The 17,709-nt window shown below is 48.5% G+C and overlaps 2 protein-coding genes across 13 annotated transcripts in view; both read left to right on the top strand.

Annotated features, from left to right (window-relative positions):
- The window catches only part of DNMT3B (DNA methyltransferase 3 beta), a 41,667-nt gene extending 26,836 nt beyond the window's left edge, over positions 1-14,831 (top strand). For 5 of the 9 annotated variants that reach the window (XM_082358812.1, XM_082358814.1, XM_082358811.1 and 2 more), the window contains 8 exons: positions 473-557; positions 1,475-1,620; positions 1,950-2,040; positions 2,361-2,509; positions 3,342-3,427; positions 5,967-6,036; positions 6,782-6,900; positions 8,257-14,831. In XM_082358812.1, coding sequence (XP_082214938.1) covers positions 473-557; positions 1,475-1,620; positions 1,950-2,040; positions 2,361-2,509; positions 3,342-3,427; positions 5,967-6,036; positions 6,782-6,900; positions 8,257-8,398 — 888 coding nt within the window. In that variant the 3' untranslated portion in view covers positions 8,399-14,831. Of the gene's footprint in view, positions 1-472; positions 558-1,474; positions 1,621-1,949; positions 2,041-2,360; positions 2,510-3,341; positions 3,428-5,966; positions 6,037-6,781; positions 6,901-8,256 lie in introns of those variants that run through there. The other 4 variants (XM_082358819.1, XM_082358816.1, XM_082358817.1 and 1 more) reach the window with 2 other exon arrangements.
- MAPRE1 (microtubule associated protein RP/EB family member 1) overlaps positions 14,823-17,709 on the top strand; it is a 30,492-nt gene continuing 27,605 nt past the window's right edge. For 2 of the 4 annotated variants that reach the window (XM_082358920.1, XM_082358918.1), the window contains exon 1: positions 14,823-14,937. The gene's annotated coding sequence lies outside the window, so the exon portion shown is untranslated. The remainder of the gene's footprint in view (positions 14,938-17,709) is intronic. The other 2 variants (XM_082358921.1, XM_082358919.1) reach the window with 2 other exon arrangements.

Raw genomic sequence — 17,709 nt, 5'->3', positions numbered from 1 at the left:
AGCCTCAGACTGGAGCCCCGGCTAATTAATTGTCCCGTGTGCACTTCCCAGGCGGCTCCAGTGTTCTTCCCTCCCCTCCCTCTTGGCTTGGCTTTTTCAAGGGCCTGCTGAAGAAATAGGGATGGAACTGACCCAGACTTACTTAGTCTTAGTGGAACTGCAGAGGGGAGGGAAGCCTGGGACCTACTCCCAAGTCTTAGTGGGCATATATGGCTTTTCCTGGGCTGCAAGTTCATGGAGGAGCACATGTCTTTTTGTGGGTGACTTTGCACCCCTGTCAGAGCCTCATCTGTTCCGTGTCTAAGGGTGGAAGGGCCATCTGTGCCAAAGCTCCCCAGGGCATCCCAGCGAAGAAAGGGCAGAGCTCAGGGCTTGTGTCCCTCAGAGGAAGACCAGCCCTTCTTCCAGAGCTTGAGTCCCCCTCCCCACACCCACACCTTGACCTCCATGACCTCTTTATTTAACCTGGCAGGAAGCCCCCAAGTTATACCCTGCGATTCCCGCAAACCGAAGGCGACCCATTCGAGTCTTGTCCCTGTTTGACGGAATTGCGACAGGTGAGTTAGGGGTTCACCTGGGGATGCTCACCTGATCCAGGTGTCCGTTGTCAGTGTCAAGAAAGACCCCTGGGAAGTACCTGTTGGTCACCTGTTCTGAGAAATCCACTGGCTCCTTGTTTCTCTCCTCAAACCTCTCCACCATTTCACCCACCTGTTCCTCTTTTGGTCCTTTTTAAAGGCATGGATATTTTAGCCTCTGCATTTTATTTTTTATATGTACAGGAATTTTGGAAAATTATTTTCCGTTCCATAAGCATAGATATATTGGAGATTATTAATTGGGCAACTCTCCTCCTAACATCTCTAATCTTGGTTCCCTCCCGTTTCCTCTAGGTTTCCCATGTATAGAATAAGCATAGCTGACATGCATGTTTGCCCCTGGGCACTTTGCCTGATTTAACTCATTTAATTGTCAGAACTGCCCTGTGATGAATTGTTAGGAACATTTCCCTTTTACGAGAGCAGGAAGCAGTGAGAATGCGTTGCTGTGCACTTAGCCTCACTTGTACTTCTATTTGTTCACCAGTGTCCACCTGCCTAAAACACTGACAGTTTTTAAAGCTTTTTTTTCTCAGCATGGTTTTGGAGAAGATACCCATTCATGTATCTGACTCTGCTGGGGCGGTAGATGGGGGGCCTTGGCTATGTGCCTGTCAGTTTTAATAAATGCTGCCAGTGGGCTATACCAGTTATACATACATATTTTCTTCATGAAACTCCACAGAGAGCCTGGGGGGCCCAGTGTGCAGTTAGGGTTAGACCCTGCCATCTGCAGGGGTCCACTTGAGGACTGCCATGGCCTTGCTGTGTCTGGTGTGAGTTCTGGAGATGGCTTAGAGTAACTGAAAGGAGGGGCCCTTGGCAGGACAACCCTGATGTCTTTTCTCTCCCCCTCGACGCCCCCCCCCCAACAGGGTACTTGGTCCTTAAAGAATTGGGCATCAAAGTGGAGAAATATGTCGCCTCTGAAGTGTGTGAAGAGTCCATCGCCGTTGGAACTGTTAAGCATGAGGGCAATATCAAATATGTGAATGACGTCAGGAATATCACAAAGAAAAACGTGAGGGCAGCCCCCCTCTTCCTCCACTCCCTGAGCCCCCGACATCCTCACAGCCACGTTGCCACCTTCTCCATGCCCGGGGTTGTGGCAGAAGAGAAGGTTTGGTTCCATCAAGCTGTAGTGTTAAACCCGCTACTTGGAAATCATTCAGAATGATTTAGATCTTAGCGTATCCTGAGCATTTGGTTTTCTTGGGTCAAAAGTGGAGTTGGGCGACTGAAATGACCAAGCAAGACCTAGAAGTGGGTTTTCTTCTAGCTGGTTACCTGGAACCCAGGCTGTTCACCTCTCCATCCTCACCCCCATCCCTGACTGTTTTTCTCTTGCAGATTGAAGAATGGGGCCCCTTTGACTTGGTGATTGGTGGAAGCCCATGCAATGATCTCTCAAATGTGAACCCTGCCAGGAAAGGCCTGTATGGTGAGCATCCCTTCTTTCCCGTGGCCCCAAGAGACCCTATGTCCCCTGAGTGCTGGTCCAGGAGGAGTGGCCTGAGAAGGAGCTGTTAGCTTCTGGCCAAACTTACCTGTTGTCTCTGTTCATGCCTCATTGTGACTCCCCAGTCCCCAGAGATACAAATGAGTACTGCAGTGCTGATGCCTGTCATTTCAGAGGGTGGCAGGGAGAAGGGACAGTAAGGCATCAGCCTTAGCTGGTCATTGGGAACCCATTGGTCTCAATATGGAGGGGTGGGCTGAACGTTTTGAACCTGGCTCTGCCGTTTTCTTTTGTGGGCTCAGAGGGCACAGGCCGGCTCTTCTTTGAGTTCTACCACCTGCTGAATTACACACGCCCCAAGGAGGGTGAAGACCGGCCTTTCTTCTGGATGTTTGAGAACGTGGTGGCTATGAAGGTTGGCGACAAGCGGGACATCTCTCGGTTCCTGGAGGTGAGGGGACCCGGGGTCTTGATTGTCAAGATAACATGAGCATGAAGGCCCTGCTGGCAACGGGGGTGTAGGGTATTTCCAGTGCTGGGAATGATTTCCGGGTTCCCCATGGAGGGCATGTCTAGGTCTGAGAGTAATGGAATGGAGTGGGTTGGTTCTCTTTAGTACTTGGAAAACATTTGATCTCTCACCTCACCCCAAACCCACTGAAGTCAGATGATGAAACCATCACCTACTTTTGGAGGCATCATGAAAGAGACTTTTTACTCTAGAGAGTTTTTTTTTTCTCACCCTTGTTCCCAGAAACTCTGCATTAGGGACCACAGGCAAGTTAATTATTTACTGTTTAATATGCATCAAGCATTGTAGTAAATACTTTATGTACATACTTATTTCCCCCCAACTTTAGAGCTAAAGTTCTGCTAGTGAGGTTATAGAACTGGCTGGTCAGTTCCCTCATGCCATGTGAACCTGACCAATCAGTGGCAGAAGTCAGATTTTGCCAACACTGCATTTCCATAACCAGGATCTCAACCTGCTGGATTTCAATTTTGAGTTGCTTTTACCACTGTACACAGTACATTCTATAATAACGTGGCGTGCCCCAGGGGATACCTTCTCTTACAACCTGCCGGTCTGATCTGGTCTCTTTCCCCACCATTAATATGGAGGCACTAGCTATGTCCTTCAGTCAGACTCTTGAGGGGAATTGGTCTGTCCCTTGCCTGGCAGGAACCATGCCTCCTCCACAGCCAGGGGACTGCCATGTCACCTGTCTGCTGCCTGAATTCTGCCATGGGCTCCCAGCAGCTGCCCTTCTCTCTCCCTGCAGTGTAATCCAGTGATGATTGATGCCATCAAAGTGTCTGCTGCTCACAGAGCCCGATACTTCTGGGGCAACCTGCCTGGGATGAACAGGTAACAAGGGGCTCCGAGTGGGGCAGGTAATAGCCAAGTTTAATATAACTAATGGTATGAGCCATTAACCATCGACTCTTATGAAAGAGACACATTGGAACCTTGTAGAAAGAGCTGGCTCTGCTGAGAAAAGCCCTCACCCTCTGCTTCAGACCAACCCCTTCAACCATAGGGTTGTGGTTGAAGCCTGTTAGGCTGTACACCAAGTACCTGAGAATCTCAGGCCAGGATTCCTCAGTACATTTATTTCTGCTCTGCCTAGGGACCTAGTGCTTAAAAGTGCCATGTGTTGGAGCAGGCTTCTTCCCAGCAAGGGATGCTGATGTTTCTACACCCCACCTCTCCTCCCAGATACGGTCCATTGGGAAATGAACTTAATCTCCCTGCCCCTGAGATGAAGTGATCCCTGGACCAGGCCTGTGGTGACCAATCAGGTGGCAGAGCTGAGATAACAATTGGTAGCCCAAAGCCTGTCTCCCTTGGATTTTCTTGACTGAGATCTTTCCCCAACTTTTCATTAGTCCTTTCACGTTGAAAGCCACAAGGCAAGTGGCTTGGCTGAGGATTAATTATCTCCTTTATGTGGCTTCACGGAGACCAACCTGCTAATTAAGATACCAAATGTGATGGTAATACAACTTGCAAATGAGTTAGCTTCAAAAAAATTCTTCTTTAAAAGGAAGTGTTGGAAGCATAACTTTCAGACATTTAGCAAAGTGTGGACAGAGGTGAGAAGGTACTGGAATAGCTTGGGATTTCTGTTGGGTGTCTTACATTTTTATTATCAGCCCATCAGATGGTGCAACGTCCATGTCTGGAATGAACTTGGCTTATTCACTCCATTCCTGAGCTCTCACCCTGCCAGGCACTTCTGTCCCTGCTGCCAGTTCCGTGGTGACTAGATGTCAGTCTTGGCTCTCACAGAGCCAGTGGGGGAGGCGTAGAGAAGACAAATGATTTCAGGGTCAGGGTTGGAGGGGGCACTGGAAGAGTTGATGAGGAGGCTTCTCATCCCAGCAGGACCCAAAGTGATGGAGTGGAGACATGCAGTTAAGAGCAGAAGGGAGAGGGTCAGGGAGGCCAGTGACGGGCATTCGCAGAGCAGCTTGGAGAACAGTGTTCCAGGGGTGGGGAGTGGGTGTGAGAGGAGGGCTGAGAACTCCGAAGTATGGGCCAAATTATGTGAGGTTTGTAGTCATGGCAACACATTTACTTTGACCCAGGAGTTCTCGTGAGATTTTAAGCGGATGAGATGAGTTGTGTCTCTGGTTCTCAGGTTTTCTGGTGGAAGAATAATAGACTATCACGTGATGAGTGCAGAAGTGGGGAGGCAGCTGAAGTGTTGTTCAGAGGAGGGGGGCTCTGACTTTGATTATTGTGTTGTGCCCAAGAGGTGCCATCCACATGCACTGAACACAGTGAGAGCAGTGGCTCCAGGAGGGTGTCCTGTGGAATTACAGGGAGGGATCAGATTCTAGATAATGGGATTTGCTGAGCATTATCTGAGTTGGAATGAGAAGTGAACTGCTACATGTGGGCTCTGCAGAATCCATGACTCAGCCAGCGTCAACCACGGGTCATAGACCCAAATCCAGCCTTTAGACCAAACATCTTGGTTGTTAAGATTTTCAGTCCTAGAATCAACAGAAGGTAGAGCAGGGCTGTGAGCCCTTAGCTCCCCTGGGTCCATGGAAGAGTTGGGAATAGAGAGAGGGTGAGGTCAGTGAGGTATTATTCTGTGTTCGATGGCCCCTCTTGTGGGCACCATATCCAATCTTATGTCTGATTTCTTTTTGGCCTTGGAGTTCCTTACACAGGGATGCTGTGGCATTCATCAACTCTGTGCATTCACACCTCTCGCTGGTTTTCTGGTCTGGACTTCAGTTTAACCACTTCAGTTTCTAAAGTTCTATCCATTTTCCTTCTCAAGCACCTGTTTTCCTCTCTCTGCTTTTGCAGGTTTCAGTGGTGAAAGTTACAAGGGGGAATTAATTTTAGTCCACTTGTGAACCACCTTTTGTCTTTAGTTGGACCCACTATTAAAGCCTCCTGAGGCTGCATTCCAGCAATAAGCCAACAAATCATGGGTTTGATGTGCTAGTTGTAGTGAGTAGACCCACAAATACCTAATCCAAGCTCCTGAGGCTCAGAGAGGTGGCAGAATTTGCTCAAGGTCATTCACTCAGCCAGTGAGCAGTGGGGCTGAGACTGAGGCGTCTCCTGACTCCTCCAACAATGGGCTTCCCCATCCTGCTCCCCTCAGTGAAGGAGCTTTGACTACTGTTAACATTTGGGAAGGAGGAGCATTCACTCCTGGACATTGGGCTCCCCGACCCTCGGCCCCCATCAAGGGACTAGTCTGTCCCTGGCTCAGCACACAGGCTTGTGCTCATGCCAGGGCCATTTTTATCATGTATTTGTAGCAAAGTTCACTGCCAGAGCACATTTTGCAGCTTGGGCTCTCACTCCCACCTTGGGAGGCACCTAGCCAAGGCCCCTTTCCAGGTGGTAGAAAGTAATGGGTTTTGGATGTTCTCAGGCCTGTGATAGCATCAAAGAATGATAAACTCGAGCTGCAGGACTGCCTGGAGTTCAATAGGACAGCAAAGGTAAGATGTGCTCTGTGCCTGGCCCACTGGGAAATGCACTTGGTGATCTCTAATCGGGACTTGACCTTGGTGTCCAATTTGTTCCTGCCCCTCCCCCCACGTGACTCCCTGGTGCTGGGCTTCTTTCCCCACATAATTGTTCTATCCTGTCTTCAAGTACAGTGTAGGAGAGGTTCTTGATAAACAAAAATCACTGAGAAAAGTCAAGTAGACTTTCCGATTGTGAAGGCACACTCCACGGAGACTCAGCTCATCCTCCCAGTGAGAAATGAGTACACTTTTGCAAAAAAAAAAAAAAAAAAAAAATCTATGGTTAAGTCATGGATAATTCTATTAAGATCTCCATAAACTTACTTTTCAATGTTTCCATTAAGCTAAGCTCCATTCATTCAAACCCTGGTTGACCATCCTCTACAATCTGGGTGGACTTTTAATTTTGCTTAATCTTGCTTGATCAATAACTCTGTTTTCTTGGTCCCCATGTGATCTCATTTGTGGTCATTTGTTGTTTATCTCTTGTTCTCTCTGAGGCTCGTCCTTCCTGTTCATTAACTTCTTGGCGTTTGTGGGAAGCACAGAGTGTTCTTGTCCTTCCAACTCTCCTTTTCTCATTCCCTGTCGGAGCCCGGCCCTGCCACTCTCTCTCTCCCACCCACCCTCCCTCCTCCTTCCCTTACCTGCTTCTGAGCCTTGACCCAGAACCCTTCATTCTGTGCTCACTCCATGATGTCGTTTTGTTCTCCAGTTAAAGAAAGTACAGACAATAACCACCAAGTCGAACTCGATCAGACAGGGGAAAAACCAACTTTTCCCTGTTGTCATGAATGGCAAAGAAGATGTTTTGTGGTGCACTGAGCTAGAAAGGTGAGCAAGGCTGTATGTGGAAAGGGGAATCAAGCAGATAGAGAGAAAGGGGAAGAAAACATGGTTAAGGCCAGCAGTGCGAATGGGCAAGTGCTTGCCTTAATTCCACATGTTCTCACTGACCTTCTGTGTTAGCAGGGCTGGGAGTAACCTTTTCAGTTAGTGTTTATTTCCTAGCAGAAATGGCAAAAGGGTTGTGGTGGTGAGGAATCCAAAACATGAGGTCATGAGACAGCACATCTGTCTATGTTGGCTGTGCTGCCCTGGCATTTGCCTGCCCCACCATGCTGGGCCACTAGGATGTATGAGGATCCAGCTAAAGGAAACCCCGCCGACAGGCCATTGCTCTTTCTCAGGATTCCTCCTGCCAAGTTGCTTGTTCTAAAGCTGATTCCTCCTTAGCCACAGTCTGTCTTCTCCCTTATCCATTTATTTGACTAAGTTGGTAGTGTGTCTATTTTGATTCAGAGAACCAGCTCTTAGATTTCATTTCTCCTGTTCTGTATTTAATTTTTTTCTCTCACTCCTTTTGTTTTATTTTGTTATTGTGATTAGAATGTAGTAAAGGCTATGACTATTCCTCTTTACATTTTTGGTTGTGTTTTGCGGTTATTTGATAGAGTATTTACATTCCAGATATTTTAGTTCTACAACTGGATTTATTTCTTGGTTTAATTTGTGGTATTAGATTGTAAACCTGGGAAAGAATGAGGTCCAGTGTATCTGTAGCCTCTTCCCAGACCTGTGGTAGAATTCCATTCAGGAGGCTGTTGGTATATTTGGTTGCCATCTACCATTAAGTCCAGCTTGGCCCTTGATCCAGCAGTTTGCTTTGAAGAAAGAAAGAAAATGCAGGATGCTTCAGTTTACTCATGGTAAATTATCTGAGCATCTGATGATTGGAAATAAGGTCCATTTTGTGAGTGTCCTTATTCTTTACTAAGGCAATTGCCTAACTTCTGTCCTTGTGTGGTTTGAGGAGAGATACGTTTCTGTCTGCTGGCTGGCTGGCCATCTTGGCATTCATTCATTTGAGAAAGGTCCACTGAGCACCATCTATGTGCCAGGAGCATTGTGCCAGTGTAGGGGCATGCACAAGACAGGTGCCCTCAGAAAGGGACCATGCCCTCATGACAGTCCTTTGTGCTGAAGAACTGGTGGGCCTGACCTCTGGGGGTCAAGAGAGGGCTCATGTGAAGGCCTGGTGGGCCTGGTGGAAGGGACGGGTCAAAGGTCAGGAAGAGCAGCGCCACGTTGGCTGCCAAGGCGAGGATCTCCCAGAGGCGTTAAGCACGCTGGAGGGGGCACATCTGACTCCCTGTGTTTTCACTCTGGTGCCCCCCTCCCCACCCCCAGGATCTTCGGCTTTCCCGTACACTACACAGATGTGTCCAACATGGGCCGTGTTGCCCGCCAGAAGCTGCTCGGGAGGTCCTGGAGTGTACCTGTCATCCGACACCTCTTCGCCCCCTTGAAGGACTACTTTGCCTGTGAATAGTACCCCAGGCACCAGGGCGTGTGGGCAGAGCCACGACCCAGGAGGTGCACCCAGGCTCTGCCCTTCCCAGCTCAGCTGTGTGGGGTCGGGCCGAGTACCTCGTCAGGAGCAGAGCTGCCTTGTCCCCTCCTGGCAGGGGGACCCCGAGGTGCCATCTCCTTGTGCACAATTCAGACCTGGCCGCTCGGAGCGGCCAAACACGGTGCTTATTTTGTCTTCTAAAATTTTAAAACTTGAAATAGGTAGTAAGATGGCTTTTTTTTCCCTCCTGGGTTTACCGCTCAGAGAAACGATGGCTAAGATACCAAAACCACAGTGCCGACAGCTCTCCGATACTCAGGTTAATGCTGAAAAATCACCCAAGACAGTTACTGCAAGACTTTAATTTTTTAAATGTCTGCAGCTCCTTGTTTCCAGGAGTGTGTGGCAGTAGACATGTAGCTAAGGGACCTTTTAAGGGCCTAGGATGGTTTCTTCTAGGGCTAGCAGAAGAGGACATGATGTCCATGTCTGTCTTGAATTTTCCCCGGCACGTTCCCCTGGCCTCAGTATAAAGGGCTGGGATCCGGGGCCCATTTAGAGTATTTTCCACAAGGATGGTGATTTCAGCCGGGATGACATCATCATCACTTTCAGGGCTATTTTTTTTCCCCATAAACCCAAGGGCAGGGCTACCCTTAGCTAAATCCCTCCCAGTGACTGCAATAGAACCCTCTGGAAGCTCAGGAAGGGGTGGGCTGGGTTATAAGCTGCCATATATTGTGTAGACAGGTATGGATTCTCACTGTCTTCTCCCCTTCCCCGTGTGAGGGGGGAGAAGGAGGAGGCTTAGGTAAGACGCCACCCCACCCATCCCCCCACCCTCCAGACTACTCCGCAGGCACAGGTCCCCAGATTAGAAGTATGACACCCCAATTCCTTAGGCTTCTCTAAACTCAGCAGTGACAGCCAGGGGCAGAAGCACATTCCTCGCACTTTCCCCTCATCTAAGAGACTGCAGGGGGAAAACTGCAATAAAAGCTCGACCCTCCCTCCAGAGATTTTAAAGTCCTTTTTTATTCCATGATAAATCGATAAATCGTTTTTAGGGAGAATGGGAGGTCGGACAAGCTGCATTTCAGAAATGCTGTCGTAATGGTTTTTAACACCTTTTACTCTTCTTACTGGTGCTATTTTGTAGACTAAGGAACAATGTTGACAGGTTTTGTGGGAGGTTTTTTTATACACTTTTTTTTTTAAATCTCAGACATCTATTTTTGTTTTAACATTTTCATATTTTTTTTTGTAACTGGAGCCATGTAACAAAGTATGGGGAAAAATTGTGCCTTGTTTCAACAGTTTTGCTAATTTTTAGGCTGAAAGATGACAGATGCCTAGAGTTTACCTTATGTTGAATTAAAATCAGTATTTCTCTAACAGTCTGGTGTCCCTTTTGTTCTTTTGCAGGTCAGGTGGGTGGGGTATGTGAGGGCCTGGTTAAAGTGGAAAGGTGGGTGGTCGCAGTAGGTCATTCATTCAACAAGCCCAGTACATAAGTACCACGGTGGCCCCCAAATCTAGTGCCATGGTCCCCAAACTCCAATGTATCAGCGTTCCCTGGAAGGCTTGTTCAGTGGAGATTTCTGGGCCCCATCCCCAGAGTCTGATTCATTAAGTCTGGAGTGGAGCCTGAGAATTCCATGCTGCTGGTCCAAGAACCAATCTCGGTTAGTGAATGGGTTTCTAAACCTTGGTTCCCCAAACAAATAACTGGAGTGCTTGAGTTCATTTAAAGCCTTGATGTCTGGAACAGCCATCTCCAGATTATTACAGCTCTTGGGTAGCTGGTGAAGATGACTCAGGAATCCCAGGGCTGATCCTCCAGTTCCTTGTCCCTCTGTAGGCTTTCCCTGCACCTTGTTCCACTGCTCCCAAGTTGTCATATCACAGTTCAGCCACAGTCAGTGAGGGGACTTGTTGGGAGTGGCCCTTGGCCCGAGATTTTAACATAGCTGCCAGTGGCTCCAGCTCTTTGGGTGGAATGTGTATCTTGCTTAAGCTTAATATTGCAACTCCCTTCAGTAGTTCCATCTTAAAGTTCACCTGGGGCCACCCAGCCAGGTGTCCCAAGCCCAGAGCCCATCATGCCATAATCCTCATGTCTCACTATCTCTAACCATGGGTCAGGGCAAAGGAGCTGATTTCAATAGCTCTCCAGAGGTTAATATCGGTCAGCTGGTGCGTGCAGAGGGAGAAAGGTGTGTAAATGGGATGCACATAGTGTATCAATTGAGCCTCAGTTGGACTTGGCACCTCTGAACCTCAGTTTCTTCACATAAGATAGGTTATAATCATGGCCACCTCCATGATTAGAGTTGTGGGCCTTAATAAGGCCAAGTTCAGAAAGGGTCTGGCCCAGAGTTGGAGAATGAGAAACCAGCTATTTTTTTAGGCACTGCTGGGCTAGGACAGCCCAGGTGCAAGTTGCCATGGTGAGACGATTGTCAATTGGCAAGCCAAGCCAGGCTGGCACTCTGCTCAGGTGTTCAGGCCCCAGGGGCCTTGGCTGCCCTATTAAGCCATCTTGTATACAGTGCTGCACCAAATGCCAGGACAGGATGAAGCAAAATAAACAGCCTCGGCCTCAAAACCCCAAGAGGAGATGAACTAGCTTGCCCTGTGAGGGGCCCCTGGGTGTCCTGGCCTACCTGTGGGCAGGCTAGCGGGGAGACCTTGTTGGGGCTGCCGGGGCAGTTCTCTGTGTTTTCTCAAGATGGGGGCCAGGTTTGGATTTCAGTGATCCCAGGTCTGGGGCCAAATGGAGAATGTAATGAAAATTCTGATCTTGGGGAAGTAGTTGGTTTGTACCACAAGTAGGCCTTTTCTGAAAAAGTCTTCCAGTTGCCTGGGGCTGTATCTGGGGTCTGGCATGTTGTGTCACTTGGGCAGGTGACCCTTGGAATTTTTCATCTCTATAAAAGTGGGGATCATAAATCCTACCTACTTCCTAGGGCTGCTGTGAATGTTCAAGGCTGTGATCTGGGTAAATTGCTTTGCCTGGTGCCTGGCATGTAGTAAGCCCTCACATGTATTGAATGGCATTGTGATAACGAAACCCATTAATCAATGCAGTGTTAATGACGGTGCTGGTAGTGATGGTAACATCCAATATTAATGTATTAAAGTCTTGAAAAGGAGGGACAGGTAATATTCACCTAGGTGTTTCAAAGGAGCTGGGCTCAGATGCTAACTATAGCAACAGCATCTGGTGTTGAAACTGTGTCCATCACCCCCTCCCCCCCATCATGTTGGGGTCCCCGTGCTCCTTGTTAGGGAGAGTTGATGGGGGTGGCTTTGGCAACCGGCACCCCAGAGACCTGTGGAAGGGATCTCTCCTGGGGGTGCAGGGACTGACCTCTGGACAGTTCCATGGCTGTTTGGTGGGGGATCAGCACTAGACAGAGAGGGTGCCCCACTCTCCCTCCGTCCCTCTGGTTTTCCAGCCAACTGCTTCTTGAGTGATTCTCTGTTCCAGGCCTGTGTTTCATCCTTGATTCCTCTCTGCAGCCAGACTGGATGCCTCTCCTGGCTTCACCCCCTCCTTATTTGTGGTCTTGGATGTGTTCCATAGCCACTCTGTGCCTCAGTTTATCCAGTGTAAAACGGAGATAATAACCTCATAAAGCTGATGTGTGGATCAAATGATTCAGTGTATGTGAAGCACATGCAGAGTGCTTGCGGGTAGTGAGTGCTGAGTAAACGGCAGCTGCTTTAATGTTTACTGTTAGAGAATCCTCCCAGCAACCCTGAAGTGAGGCAGTGATTACTGTGATCATAGGTAAGAGAACTGAGGCTCAGAAGTCTAACATACCCAAGGCCACACAGCCAGTGGCAAAGGAGGTGTAAGTTAGAATCTGCGCTGTGAATCCATTGGTCTCACCTGCATCTGTGTGTGTGTGTGTGTGTTTGGATCCTGAAATTACCTGCTGCCCTTTGCAGCCTATGGTACAATTTACCTTTCTTGCTTCCTTCCCTTCTTACTTTTTTCCAGCTTACCTTCCCTCCCTCCTTTCTGCCTTCTTTCCTTTCTTCCTTCTTTCTGTTTAACTTTATTACTGGAGTTGGGACTGCTTACTGTGTCTTTGCATGTGCTATTCTCTGCCTGGAACAGCCTTCTCCGCTTTGCCAGACTGGTCCTCCAGTTCTCACCTCTTCCAGGAAGCCTCCTTTGCCTCCATTCTAGGCAGCATTAAGAGACATCCCCTAATCTGAGCCCTCCTTCCCTGTGGACAGATAGAAGAATCCATCTCAGCACAAAGCACTCTGTATTATCATTTCTTACTTTTGCAGTCCTCTCCTCCATGAGCTTGTGAGGTCCTCAAGGCAAATGAGACCTGACACCATTTTTTAGTTCAATAATCTTGTCATACATTTGGAAAACTCGGGTCTTGAAGTCATAGCTTTTTGTTTGTTTTGTTTTCGGAGAGGAGACTCACAATTTCTATCTGGGAAAATGAGATTACCTCATACTTTAAAACGGTAGCTTAGAGACGCATAGTAAAGTCTCCCAACTTTCACCTGCTGGATGGAAGTTCTTTTTTTCTGTTTACCCTCTGGCCTTTCTCAGTCAAAGCTTAATCTGACCCAGACAACCTTGGCTAACCTCCTCAGGGAGGAGGGTGGAGACTGAGGCGATCACGTGGCCCTCCCTCTTTGGCGAGCTGTCTCCTGGGAGGGTAGATGAGTTTTATTTCTGAGGCCCTTGCTCAGAAACCTGTGATGTCCTGTGTCTCTAGAACCATGTTCAAACTCTAGACTGGCACTTGAGGCTCTTCTTGACTTGGTTTTCATTCCCCACACCCATTCCTCCCCCACCCAAAATGGCTTTTAGGTACTGCTGACAACAATCAGTTGACAGTAATTGAATGTTGACATTAATCGAAAGGGACTTCGAAATCACTAACATTTATTGAACACATACTATGTGCTAGGAGTGGTCTAAGAACATTACACACATCATTTGATTCTAACTCCTAGCAGAGTCAGGATTTGAACCCAGGCCTGCTTGCTTTGCTACTTATGAAATTCACTGAAACTGTTGGAAACTTAATATCCTGTGTATAAGATGATAACACATTATATTGCCCAAATCACTTATGAATATCTTTACTCAATTATCCAGACTTCGTATCAATTCACTATAGTGCTAATATTACTACTACTGCTGTAATCGTATGGTTGCAGGGCTCTTTGCTGCATCCTCTTGTTTGTCTTTTCCTACCCTTACTCTTGTGCTGGGTTAACGTCTCATATTTTAGGGCAACTATCAACTCTGGAAAGCCTTCCCATACTGGTCAGGTGAGGTCAGGTCTCATGCTGCACTCTTGGAGCACTGCACACCAGAGAGACTACCCAGCAGTATACTGGTGGTTAAAATATTGAAGTGCCTCCAGGCCAGTTGATAAATAGCTCCTGCCCCAGCTCCCCAACCTATTCTTCCCTGAACATCTCTCCAGGCCTCAGGGGAGGGAGAGACCCAGCCCAGAAGAGGCCTCCAGGACCCTACCTCTTGCAATGCAGGTGCCATCACTCCTGCCACAGCCTCCTCCTGCTTAACACTAAGTCTGGTTTGTAATTAAATAGTGATGTGTAATTAGTTACGTGCTTTGCTTTCCCTGCTGGACTGGAAACTTTAAGAGCTGAGAGGCTATGTCTGGTTCTTGGTCATCACCAAAATCCTAGGGCCTGATTGATCAGGGAAAATAAATATTTGTTGAACACAAGAATAAATGATATTTGGACAAGGAAACCAGCTAGAAACCTGGATCAGTCATTGTGATGCTGGGCAGCTGACCTCTCTGACCCTCAGTTTCCTCTTCTGTAAAGTGGGTGTAGTTCATTCTTTGAGCAAGTCTCTACTAAGAACGTATGTATCAGGCTCTGGGACACGGTGGGAACAGGATTGAGAAAAACCTTGCTTCCGTGGAACTTATGGAAAGGCAGACAATAAAGGCATAAACAAACAAGATGACTATACTAAGAAAAAAACGGATGATGAGATTATAGGGTCCTTCTAGATAGAAGAGTCACAGAATGTGTCTCTGAGGTGACTTTTAAGTCCTTCCTCAAAGACCGTATTGATTTATTTTTTATCCAATAACTCATTTTTGTAGAAATTCATTGTAAAACCAATTTTTTTGGCTACTGGGGTGTAGAATTTGTAACTGGATCCCGCCTTCTAGGCGGAGTCACCCCGGCCCGAGGAGGGATCTCATTGGTTGCGGCAGACCACGCGGCTGCATTGCCCCGGCAGCCGGCGCCCCGCCCCTTGGGCACCCCAGCCGTCGATCAAGGGTCGGGCTCCGCCCCCAGTGCGCGGCTTAGTCCCTCTCTATAAAAGGAGCCGGCGGGCGATGACGAGCCTTTACGTCGGCGCGTAAAGGGGGGGGGTGCGTGTGAGGTCATCGCGCGGGCGGGCGGGCGGGGTCAGGCGGTTTGAACGAGACGAAGACGGAACCGGAGCCGGGTACGGTCAGCGGACGCGGTCCAGCCGAGAGCTGGTGAGCCGGCTAGCGGGCACGGGGCGGCGGCCGGGGGCGGACGGGCGGGCCTCGGGGCGGGTAGAGCGCCGGCGGGTCCTGCGAGCGGTGCTCGGGCCGCTCCCCTCAGCGGTGCGGTTCGGGCCGGGTGGGGGAAGGGCGGGGCCGTGACCCGGCGCGCGCGGGCCAGGCTGGGGGGCGCGCGCTCTCCGCTCTGCCGGGGGGCGGGGCCTCGGGCCGGAAGTGGGGGCTGCCTCTCGGAGGCGTGGGGGCTTATGGGCCGCGGCCGAGGCGTGGAGCCCGGACGGCGGAGGCAGGAGGTTCCGGGGTGGCCGGGCCGGGTAGGGGGCGTGTGTGTGGTTGAAGTGGGTTCTGCTGGGAGGTCTGCGGACCCCCATTGTAGGAGACGGTGCTGCCTGATGATTAAGAGTTCGGGTTTTGGATTCATACCTGTATTGAATTCCCTGCTGTGCGATCTTGGGCAGGTGCTTTAACCTCTCTGGGCCTCAGTTTTCTCGTCCGTAAAACGGGGGACAAAGATACTACATGCAGAAAGCTCTCGTCGTGGTGTATAGCAAAAAAGCAAAAAGCATGCCAGCTCACTGGACTTCCTTCTTTCTTCATCGGTATTTGTTGAGCGTCCACTAGGTGCTAGGCACTGTGCTAAGCGCTGGCTATACACCCAGGAGCAGGAGGGCAAAGGCCTGCTTTCTAGGAATCTACATTATGGTGGGAAGACAGGAAATGAGAAAATTAATACCTGGGAAAGATAATTTTATATGCTCACTGGGAAGACAATATAACAAGGTGACATGAACAGTGCTTTTTCAGTCCCTGCTTCACAGCTGACCTGGGGTGCTGCAGGGCAGAGCTTGGCCTCTCCTCCATTTTGGGAATGAGACTCCTGAGGCCCATTGAAGGAAGGTACACCGGGCCTGCCATCCACCTCTGTAATGAGGTATCTCTAAGAGTAGTAATAATAGCTGTTTGCTAATTGGGCACTTGCTGTGTGCCAGGTGTTGTGTGGCATTATATCATTTAATATTACACTGTCTCTAAGAGTTATTGTCTTCAGTTTACAAATTAGGGGACTGAGGCTCTGAGAGATGATTTGCTTTATGGTGTCCAGCAAGTGGCTGAATCCACATCTGTGACTCTTGAGTCCAGGCCCTTAACCTCTGTATTATGCTGCCTCCCTGAGGACCAGATCTAGAGGGCATGTTTCATCCAATGTGCCCTTTGCGGTGGTGTGTCAAAGTGTGTAGTGGTTTCTGGCACATAGGGAAGCTTAGGACATGCTGTGCTTTCACTCAGATTCTCATTTAATCCTCACCACCATCTTGTGATGAAGATACTGTTCATCTGTTACAGGTGAGCTCTTTGTGATCCGGAGAGGTGAAGTATTTACTTAGGGTCACATTGCTTTTTTTCTGGTGGCACCTTCCTCCCCCTCTTTCCATAGGGCTCAGTATGGTGCCTTGAAAGTAATAGGTGCTCATCAGCCATCAGTGAATCAAAGTGGATTTGGGGGGCCTGCTAGGAGACCTGCTGAAGGAGAAGAGATACCTGGAGAGGCAAGGGGGAGCTTTTTTCAAGGCACTTGAAACCTGGATCAAGGAGCCTTTTAAGGGGGTGAGGTTTGCGTGGTGTTCATGGGGTCTTCCATTGAGGCCAAGCAGTGGGATCCTTGTAGAGGAAGAGTGAGCTGTCGCTAGCTGTAGCTGATGCTCTGAGAATTGGGCTCTGTTTTGACTGCCCGGAAGAGCCAATTAAGTAGTTGAGTTAGTGGATGTTTACTGCACATCCACAGGGTGCCTAACCCCATGTATTTAGTGGTTGCAGAGTTTGCAAAGCACATGGGGCCAGGTATTAATGTACTGCTAATGAAAGAGTTTTGAATTATATGATGATGAAAGGCCATTAATGTTTTCTGAGCTGGGGTGTGGTCAGGAGACACACGTGGCTTAACCAGCTGCTTACATTTTATGGCAGCATGACACACACATTACCCGATGTATGTATGTATGAATGTCGCCAAAATAGATTACAAGTGCTCAGCCTGGGACCGTGGTGGTTTTTGTTTGGATGTGTCTCGCCTTGGTACCTGATAATAGCATTTTGCACACAGTATGCATTTCATTTATTCATTCATTTGGGGATTTTAAACAGAGGAGACACTTGGTCTTATTTTTGATTCAGAAGATTGTCCTTGGCTGCTGTGTAAAAACAGTTTGAGTTAGAGACTAATTTGATGGCTATTGTGGTGGATGGAGATGAGAGATGGTGGTGGCAGGTCTCAGGCACTGTTTTTGGTGCTGGAGATAGGAGGATGACAAGGTCCCTCCCCGCCCTGGCGCTTGTTTGTTTAATACCAAACCATTTTTTGTGCATTATCTCATTTAAACCTCACCTCACCCTTTTCAGATAGGTAGCATTAACTCACAAGATAACTGAGGTATATTGAAGTTAAGTAACTTGCCCAAGGTCATACAACTAATGAGTGACAGCCTCACGTTCAAACCCAGGCTTCAGATACTCAGCTCTTGGTATGGAGCAAATTGCCTACCGGTCCAGATCTCATCCGGGAATTATTCAGAAATGAAGAGGTAATGACAGTTGCAGAGGTTTGAATGAAGTGCTGTGGGATTAATTTCCCAGTGGAGTCAGGAACTAAATTGTGTTGGCTCCTTGTATAACATGGTTTTCCCACTTAAGTTTAAGTAATAGTGTTGATAGTTTGCTTTCTGAAAAAAGTTTACACAGACACATTTTTCTGTCTCCTGCCAGCCTGAA

Source organism: Balaenoptera borealis, assembly GCF_965194805.1.
Source record: "Balaenoptera borealis genome assembly, chromosome: 16".
In the NCBI taxonomy this organism is placed as follows: domain Eukaryota; kingdom Metazoa; phylum Chordata; class Mammalia; order Artiodactyla; family Balaenopteridae; genus Balaenoptera; species Balaenoptera borealis.
This window is presented reverse-complemented; position numbering and strand designations above follow the sequence as displayed.